The sequence below is a fragment of the Canis lupus genome, chromosome 11, assembly GCF_048164855.1.
Source record: "Canis lupus baileyi chromosome 11, mCanLup2.hap1, whole genome shotgun sequence".
Lineage (NCBI taxonomy): Eukaryota > Metazoa > Chordata > Mammalia > Carnivora > Canidae > Canis > Canis lupus.
The window spans coordinates 53133339-53143434 of record NC_132848.1 but is presented as its reverse complement, the minus strand read 5'-3'; the positions used below and the strand labels follow the sequence as shown (position 1 = coordinate 53143434).

Below are 10096 nucleotides of genomic sequence, written 5' to 3'. Positions count from 1 at the left end.
TTTGATGTAAGTACGAATTTATTGACATCAATTTCCTTAAGCTATTATTCCAACACAGAGAAGGTACTGAAGAGCTGAAGACAATGATAAACCCACAAGATCTGAAGTTAAGTTTGCAAGACCCACCCCCTCTGGAGAGAGAGAGAGAGACAGACTATGAATAAGTCTTCAAAAAGAATCTGGAGACTGCTTTCAATTATAGCAAGAAGTCATGACAGTTGGACAATTTAAGCATTTTATCCAGAAACATAGATCTATTCCATAGATACCAAATCGATTACCGTATAATTGAGTTTGAAAATATACAAAATATTTGTTGTTCTTACATACTGAAATTAAAACCTAATTTTAAAAAGTGCACAGTAAAAACAGCATTAAGGAAACCTACAATATCCATGGTACATGTATTGTTCTCCATTTTACTGTCAACATTAAATTCTGTATTTGCCTTACTGGTTACAAATATATTTTAAATGTTTCAAGGCCATTTACAACACTGACTAGTTTACTAGGTCCAACAACACCCCAGCTTCCTGAAGGCGGCCAGCACTGGACACTGGACAAGGGGTCTGGGTCCTGTAGCTCCGTGCAACAGTAGCAGCTTTGGAAAGAAGTCGCCAACCATCTATGTGTAAACTATCGACTCTTGTTCTTTTTAGAATTTCCCTGTGCAAAGAAAAATATCAACAATAAGAACACAAACTTCTAGAAAAATAACTCCCTAGTTTATAGGCCAAGCTGTCTGGAAGGCCATACTTCACTTTGGAAAACTTTAGCTTCCAAGAGGGAGAACAGCTGATAACCTTGCATTGCTTTCATTCAGTAATCAAAAAGCAGTTACTTTTAACTCCCGGACTCTCTATTTCCTGGGACCCTATCCCACCCCCGTACCGCCCCCTCTACACCCCAGGGCTGAGGATCGGCAACAAAGGAAGAAAACAAAGCTATCCTGGATTTATTCAAGCCTCAAATATTCGTTTTGTTCCAAAGACAGGGAGTTTATTGATTTCAGACACTGAATAAAAACTTTTAGCCTGAACATGTTTCTTTGTTGCTTAATAGATACCTTCTAAAGGTCTTAATAGATACTAATTTTGAATATGTGCCAACTAACACAGGGGTAATGATCTGAAAAAGGAAGCTCAGACTGGCTGGAAATGAGCTAGGTGCAGACGTCATAACTCATCTCCAATCCCCCCACATATGGAGATCTGGACTTTCCAGTTTTAGGTAACTTCTTTCTGGAGAAGTTCACTTTTTAGAAAAACATAGTAACTAAATTCCTTACTTAGCTGTTAGGTACAAATACATTCCTGTCATGTGTATGGTTAATGCTTGCAGAACACAAGCATTAATAACAAGATGATAGCCAATGAATGGTTCCAAGATGTTTACTTGGCATCCAATGGAGATCATGTCAAGTTGGCCATAAGATGATGCTCTAGCAATCTATATTACTAACAAACCGGGTAGGGAAGAGCGCAAAATACAGGGATCATAGAATGATCATATCAAGGTTAACAAAATAAATGAGCTCTGTGTTTTATTAATAATAGATATTTTAGGAATTAGATTAAAAAGTTCTGAGAGGACTTGAAAGTTTCCTAACTGCTAAAGTAGCTACAATATAGCTTCCTTTGGGACAATGAACCTTGCTAAACTCAACATTAACCCTTCTCAATTCCGAACCAAATGCCTCCTGCAATTCTGGAGTCTGAAAAGACCCCTATATCCCCCGATACTTCTTTCCAAATGTTAGGTGCTAAAACAGGATTTCTCCTAATATTCACAGTAATGTCGTGCTGTCTACAAGGACTAGGAATATAACCTATGAACTAGCTGTTGTCCCGCTGGAACATCAAGAAAGAGGCCAAGGGAGTTGCAGGAGGCAAGATTCAAGAGGACTGACTCAACACCTCCAAGCTCGTTCCTGAAGCACAAGTAACTGGAGAATCATAATCAAAACCACACTGTCTGGCTACAATAACCACAAGATGCCCCAGGAAAGTATCAGACACTCTCTTGCTCTCTCCAAAGTAGCCAGAGGCCAATCAATATCAAAACAATATTACATAATGCAGATTCCAACACACTCACGTGACGTATCTCCAAGGAGACACCAACTGAGCAGAACACTGCCCTCACCACCCTAGCTAATGCTAAAATAAAGCTATAGTGTGTTCATCTCTATTTCTTCTGCAGTGCCAGCACATAGAAGGACCTCAATAGGTGGATACTAGGTCAATAAGAGGCAACAGTAGATTTCAAAGAGCACAGGTTAGAGACAATAAACCCCTGCTGGCAGTAGTACATACTGTCTGAGTTACAAAATGTGCTAAACATCTGAGATGATGCATGAAACCAAGTTCCTGACTTCCTGAAGCCTAACTTTCACGGTAAAAAAGCATATATGTTACAACAGATATAGGATATGTAGATATGCACTTCAACATACAGGTACTACTAGTATCTATTGACCCCAGCCTTGACAAGCAGCGGCTTCATGGGAAATGAAATCTAAAGAATTTCTGGAAAGGGACAAGACATTCCTAGGTTATATGGATGTGTATGAAAATAAATCTGCTAAAGAAGGTTATTTACTCTTCAATAGCACCATTTTAGACTCATATAAAGAAAAAAAATAATAATCCCCATCATAGCCTCCCTAAAAGTCCCCCTAAATGATAAAATAGTAGCAGAAATGCCAAAAGTGCCCCCAAAAAAGGACATAGTATTAGGCCTTCTAGAGGTGAAACCTCCCCTTAACTTATAACTCAAAGAAACTCAATTTTACTTTTGGATAAGAGGACAAATGATATGAAGAAAAAGCATTTAAAACCCCTTTAAACTTCTTAAACTTTGCCCCTGAAATGCACAGCAATGAAATGCCTTATATTAAATATATTACATATTAAATATTATTTTGCAGACAGACTCCTTTCCTCTCCTCTCCTACCTTACTGGACATCTTCAGTGTGTCAATCTCTTCTCTCTGTTTAGATAATGTCTCATTCATGCTGCACAGGTGGTCACTCATCATACTTAATTGATCCTCATAACTCCTCTTGGTCGTTGTCAGCTCATCCTAAATGGCAAAAGAACAGAGGGGGCAAAAAGAAAAATCAAAACCCCACAGTCACACCACTCCAGAGTTTTTTTAATTTACAGAAGGAATCTGAGAAAAGCAACCCATCAAGATGGCCTATCTGATCAATTTACATGAAGGACAAGCCACAGACCTAACAAGAGAACAAAATTAAAACATATGGGGGGAGGGGGGAGTTTTTCTTCTATTCAGCCTTCAAAATATGTTCTGAATTTCTTTCCAAAAAGACTGTCCTTCTATGTCAGGTATAAAACTGTCACAGAAAAACAAGAGGGCTCCATTATCTTTCCTAATTCCTTCAGGTTTTTCAGAGCCTTTGGTAGGGTGGGCCAGTCTGTCTCCGGCACGTTCCCACCAGCCCTGCACCTGATGGCTCATGGCTCTCAGCAATCAGGCCAGGACTCCCTGAGGAGAAGCACCTTTGTCTATCTTCCCATCTCTCTGCTCTCTCCAGCCCCTTAAAATCTAATCCTGTGCTCCAAGCTAATCTGATAAACTAATCTGAAACTAGGAGGAAGCAGGTGTTACTGTGCTAATGTGTTTTTTTCTCTGCCTGTATCACATTTATATTTAATAGATGCTCTCTGGAGACAAAGCTTTAAAACAAAGCAGTGAGTAGGAGGAATATTTTGCAGCCCTACCTTTCACTTTAGGTCAGTTTTATGAAACAGTAAAAATAAGAAATAGAGTCATGTGTCCAGCCTGCTATGACAGGGATTAGCAGGGGGGACAGGGGGAGGGAGGACTGTGGGTACATAAGTATCATTACAGAAGTGCTGACTACAAAGCTATTTAAAATAAAATCAAGTCAGAGAAACAAGCAATATACAACTTTTTGCCTGACAGAAGTAAGATGTTACTTTAAAATGAGGTAGAAATAAAGTGGTTAGAAATATGTATGTCTAGAGGTCGAACACCACTACTTTAAAAAGGAAATGCTGACTTTGCTGCCCAAGAACTTCCAGTGAAAACCATATTAACACCATGTAGGTACCACTTCTGAACTCACCTGAAGTCTACTGATGTTCTGACCGGCTACTTTCATCTCTTCTGTCAGTGCCTCTTTAGACTTTTCAGCCAAGGCCAGTCTCTTAGAGAGTGCTCGGCACTGTTAAATCAGAAAACATTCCATTATCTCAGGAGTCATTTCCCCAAACCAAATTCACTTCAGGCCTATACCACACACTGAAGTACACATGAGATGTGGTCTCCCCTTTACCACTTTAATAAGGAAAAAAAAAAAATCTACCAACCCAAGGTCATCATGGTTTTTCATCAAATCACTCATGACCAGAGGTTATAAAAAAAACTTAATTTTTTTTAAAGATTTAATTTTTTTTAAAGATTTTATTTACTTATTCATGAGAGACACACAGAGAGGCAGAGACATAGACAGAGGGAGAAGCAGGCTCTCTGTGGGGAGCCTGATGTGGGACTCGATACCAGACCCCAGGATCACTACCTGAGCCAAAGGCAGATGCTCACTCAACCACTGAGAGCCACCCAGGCATCCCTAAAGATCTAATTTTTAAGTAAACTCTACATCCAACATGGGGCTCAAACTCACAACCCTAAGATCAAGAGTCACACATTCTACTGACTGAGCCAGCCAGGTGCCCCTTAAGAAGTTTTTTACATTTACCCAGGATTCATTTGTATTCACACTGGATGAATACAGAAGTGGTTATCTCAAAAGTTATCAATGGCATCTAACCATGCAATATGAATCCCAAGGCACTTTTCTTGTGCTTTTAAGTCCTCTATTAGAGACAACATTACAGGAACAATAAAAGCTTTATAGTCCCAGGCTACAGATTAGACTCGATCTATGGGGAAAATGAAGTGAATGCAGGAATGCAAAGATCCCAGCGGCTTCCCTTGGGGTTCTATCAAAGAGACAGAGCTGATCAGGAAGAAAAAAAGGAAAATTCTGTTTCTTGCTATTGTTTAAAGATGGTGTGCCATTAAGAGGGTCACTAAATTTTCTGATCCGGCCATGAGACTGACCAGGAGAATCTGTTGAGACACATCTCAATGCTGTGTCGACATCAGCCACCCAGACTAACCATTCCAGTAAAGTCTGGAGGGGTCACCACTTCCTGTTTATAAACAAGGAAAAACTAGGACACTGTAACAATTCTTGTAGCACATTGTGCTGAAGACATTTACCAAGATACCCAAATCTCTTGGAAGTAAAACAGCCTCAAATATTTCCCAGCTATTCATTTCATTCCTCACAAGAGAATTTTAGGAAAGTTCAGCCAGTCAAATCAACCACCATAAATTAACCAAACTTCTACTATGTACTCAGCACCAAACCTGGAAAAGAGAGAGAGTTTTGCAAGCTATGGGTCTTCATGAAGATGGCGATCAAGGCTCTGACACTAACTCAGAAGGAAGCTCAGGACCCCAAAAGCGATGGCTCAGAAGTTCAGCATCCCTAGCAGCTCCACTGTAGGTCAGCCAGTTTGCTGCATTCCCCATTTTCTACAGCCCAACAAGCTGTTATCCAACAAACAGGTACATAATGGTGGCTTATGGACAACATGGAGCTAGACACATTATTTATTTATTTCAGCAAGAAAAAAAGAAGCAAAGCCCCTCCCCACTTCCAGCACCTGGCCTCCTATCAACCATTCCCTGTCCACAGTACAGGAGAAAAATCACAAAGTCAATCCCAATAAAAGGTGTTGTCTTTTCTTTCTCAATTTCTTTAACAATTTAAAGCATTATAATTCCTCGTCTGCCATCTATAACTGACCTTTTAACATAAAGTTTTATTTCATTTATTTATTTATTTATTTTTAAAGATTTTATTTATTTATTCATGAGAGACAGAGAGAGAAAGAGAGAAAGAGAGAAGCAGAGACACAGACAGGGGGAGAAGCAGGCTCTATGCAGGGAGCTAAATGTGGGACTTGATCCCGAGACTCCAGGATCAACGCCCTGGGCCAAAGGCAGGCACCAAACCACTGAGCCACCCAGGGATCCCCCAACGTAAAGTTTTAAATCAGATACCTTACAGGTATTTTTGTATGTTGAGTGACAGCCATTCTGTATCATTTGTCTCTTATTCTGATTTCTATACTCTCTTCCTTCATTTTCTCCCTTGCAATTAATGAACTGTATATTATTTTATGGAGTATCTTACATAGTGTTTTTCTAACTCTCCTAAGAAAATGAATTATTTGGTTAGGTAAGAAGAAAATGTAACAAAAAGTAAGATTATATATCAAAGGTTTAAAAAGGTTACAATTTTCATTTCCTCATTTAGAAGAACTCATTTCTACAACTTGTCACTTAGAAATTAAAGAGTATTAAAAAAAGAAGAAGAGGAACCAGGCATATTTTGCTTTTTAATTTCTTTGCATGAAAACTCCTTGACTTGTGAATGTCTACCTGCCTCTAATTCCCTAAAACAAGTAATCTCTAATAATAATACTACAAACATATGTGACCAGAGGAAGGGAGACCTAGAAGTCTCTCAATTATCCTTCAGTAACTTGGAAATGACAAATCAGTCCTGTATTTATGGAAATAAAGATTTTTGGTTGAATATGGACCAATCAATGTGAACTCCAACCAAATTCACATGGATACAAAGACACAGACATCTCCCTTCCAGAGAACAGCAGGAGACATGGACAGTGACCTAATTCGTGCCGGGATTGGGAAAAGCCACCAAATAGAATTAACTCTCCACTCACCTCTGCATAAAAGTGCACTGACTTACTGTCAGCCAGCTGCAGTTGAGATGTCAATTCCATGATCCTTGCCATGTAGTGATTTTTAATTAAGTCTTCACGAGATTCCACATCTGGAACCTAAACAGAGCACACATAACTAAGTAAATAAATGCCTGTGAAATGAAGCAGTTCTAGAATAGATGACCATTACCCTAGAAGAAGAAGAAGAAGAAAAGACATTTTGTACATTTTCATTTAAAATCTGATGGGGAATCAGTTTCCCAACCCCTTAAAGAAACTTGGAACAAACCAGGTAAATGTATATTCCAACTTTCTCTTATTCAGCATCCTGTCCATGTCAGAATTAGGTTGTGACTTCAAAAGAAGAGAGCAGCAGCGAAGCACCGAGAGGCCCACTACCTCTGGGGCCATGTCCCTCTATCTGGCTTTGATAAGCCACAAACCCGGCTTTCAAAATCTCCATCCATCTGATGCCCCAGTCTTCCTCTAAGTGGAAAAAAGCAGGGGGCAAGGGAGCATTTACTGGAACCCCTAAAATCCAAGCATTCTTTTCCTCCCAAATTATCTTAAGACAGCTCTAATTCTCTTAAACACACTAACCAATTAAACTCTTTCTATAATAAACAGTTTATGGCCCTTGTCCCAAGCCAATGTTTCTTCTAGTCACTCTAGCAATGGTACACTACTGAATTTAGTTTAGAAATAGATACAGAAGTTTGAGATTACCTCAAGTAAAAGGCCAATAAGGAAATCAAGAGAATTTACCAACTTACTTGAACTATATTTACCAGCTTGCCACACTGAGTGGAAAGTTGAGTACCTTCAGTGTTCCTTCTATAGTTATTTATAAAGTTACATCTTATAATATTTCAAAATATTCAGGATTCACACACTTGAGGGCCAGAAAGAAGTAGCAAGCACAATGTCAGTCAAGGCCCGAGAAGTCCTGCTCCCCAGCCTGCCCACTGGGAGGGTTAACGCCTCCAGCCTCATGTGGAATGCCAGCAAGCTGATGGCCAAGCTCCCACCACACCTTGTCAAACTGCCAAGCCAAGCCAAGCCGTTCAACAAGGCAATTACAAAAACAGGCTATAATTTGTTGGTGACGGTTAAAATAGAACCAGAAAGAAAAGCAACATGGATCCATGGATGGAGAAGAAAAACACTGGCTGCACATTTGCAAGAAGTGTCAGAAAATAATTGGACAAAGCTGACTTTTGCAGGCCTTTGTGAACAAACACACAGCCAAATATTTACAAACAAATGTGACGCCAAATACACATTACATTACCTCATTGTCAGATGTCCTGGTTAAAATCCCAATCTAGAACAGAAGAGGAAAAAAAATCTTTGGAACAGACTGTTTTCACTTCAAATACAACAGCTGCAACCCTTGTAATGTTTTCTCTTTTCAGTTCACATCGTTTTTAAGTGCACTGGAAGAGCAGTTCTAGATCACCTGTATCATCTTTTTTTAAAAAATATTTTATTTATTTATTTATTCATGAGAGAGAGAGAGAGAGAGAGAGAGAGAGAAGCAGAGACACAGGCAGAGGGAGAAGCAGGCTCCATGCTGGGAGCCCGACGTGGACCTCGATCCCGGGACTCCAAGATTGCGCCCTGGGCCAAAGGCAGGCGCTAAACCGCTGAGCCACCCAGGGATCCTCTGTATCATCTTTTACTACAAGGAAGCAGTACCTACAGACAGCTAACTGTATTCACTATTTCCATCATGAGGCAGTAACGGATAATGATCACTATTTCCTCTATCAAAATGCTGTAGTCCTTTTCACTGAAACTCAACAAATTAATTGCCTGGGAGGGAGAGAACAGCTTTGACTCATCTTGTCATTTCTATGCCTATTTCCAAAGCAGTAGCCAAGGAGAGGTAAAGACAGTTTTATGGTGACCATAACAACTGAACATTACAAACAGAAAACACAAATAACACCCTGCTGAAAGTCTGAAAGGAGAAAGAAGAAATACACTTTTGATATAATGTTATGACCTTAGTAAGAATTAATTTCAGATTTAAATTAATGAAAAAGAAAATATAATTTCAGACACATTGAAGTACTGCCAAGTTTTTTAAAGCTTGCTTTTGTGGAGTAAGATTTCAAAACCAGATAGGCATGAATACTGATTTCAGGTTATTGTCCAAAGTGGAAAGGCACGTGCTTGGGCGCCATAACTTCAGGACACTCAGAAACTCAGTTTCAGTGGATTTTGATACTCTCACAGATGACATCCAATAAACAGTTTTCACGGATCCTACATCATCTCAAGAGTTATTACTCTGAACAGTGCTCGGTGTATCAACTGAGTGAATGCTAATGAATGTCATGCCCACCTAACTGTAAAAGGATCGTTTATAAGACTTTTTTTTTTTAATAGAACCATAATTTTCTATTCACTGAAGCAGAAGTAGCAATTAGTCTTTCTCTTTTAGTTAAAAACTGTTTATGGTAACACACCAATCATTTAATTTTATATATTCAAATATGACTACATTTGGCAAAAGAAATTCCGAGTGTGCATCTACTCTCATCCCAGGTTATGGTTTAAGAATGTGTGACAGCACAAGACCCACAAAGGAATGGTATTATATAAATGGAAGGAAAACTTAACGTACATAATTTCAACATTTTCTTCATATGATGCTAATGGGAGTGTAAACTGATACGCCCTTTTAGAAAACTTAGCAATAAAAGGCCAAGAAACCCAAAAACATATATGCCTTTTGACCTAGTAAGTTCTAACCCTGAAAATACATCCCAAAGTCATCATCTGAGATGCAGAAAAAGCCTTATGCATAAAAGATGCTATTTAATATAGTAAAAATTACAACCAATGTCCACCTATAGGTAAACTAAGGCATATTTTATGTAGAATACTATGCAATCAACAGCTAAGTTTATTCAGATTTCTAATAATAAGATAAATGTTTGTGTATCCACATTACTCTAAAAGATTTGAAATTTTATATAGCACAGTATCAACCACGCATGAAATTTTGCAGGAAAAATGTTAACGGTAGTTGCTTGGATATTCAAGGAGCATGTCAACTTTTCTCTTCCTTTACCCTTCTGTAGTTTTTAATTATCTACAAGGTACGTGTACTCCCTTTATACATAAAACATATATTTAAAATTCTATGAATGCTTTTTAATTCTAGCAAGAAGCAGAAATTTGAATTATTCTGTGGCTTTTTCTTTCTTGAGGTTACTGCCATCTTTTATTACAATAAATCAGCAGGTGGCTGAAAGCTCAAATTACACTATTA

At 38.7% G+C, this 10096-nt stretch overlaps 1 protein-coding gene across 1 annotated transcript in view; it reads right to left on the bottom strand.

The window, feature by feature from the left end:
* PPP1R21 (protein phosphatase 1 regulatory subunit 21) overlaps nt 1-10096 on the bottom strand; it is a 65093-nt gene continuing 54997 nt past the window's right edge. The window contains exons 18-22 of the mRNA XM_072768286.1: nt 8105-8137; nt 6814-6930; nt 4116-4214; nt 2957-3085; nt 1-666 (exon numbers count right to left, since the gene is read on the bottom strand). Coding sequence (XP_072624387.1) covers nt 637-666; nt 2957-3085; nt 4116-4214; nt 6814-6930; nt 8105-8137 — 408 coding nt within the window. The 3' untranslated portion in view covers nt 1-636. The remainder of the gene's footprint in view (nt 667-2956; nt 3086-4115; nt 4215-6813; nt 6931-8104; nt 8138-10096) is intronic.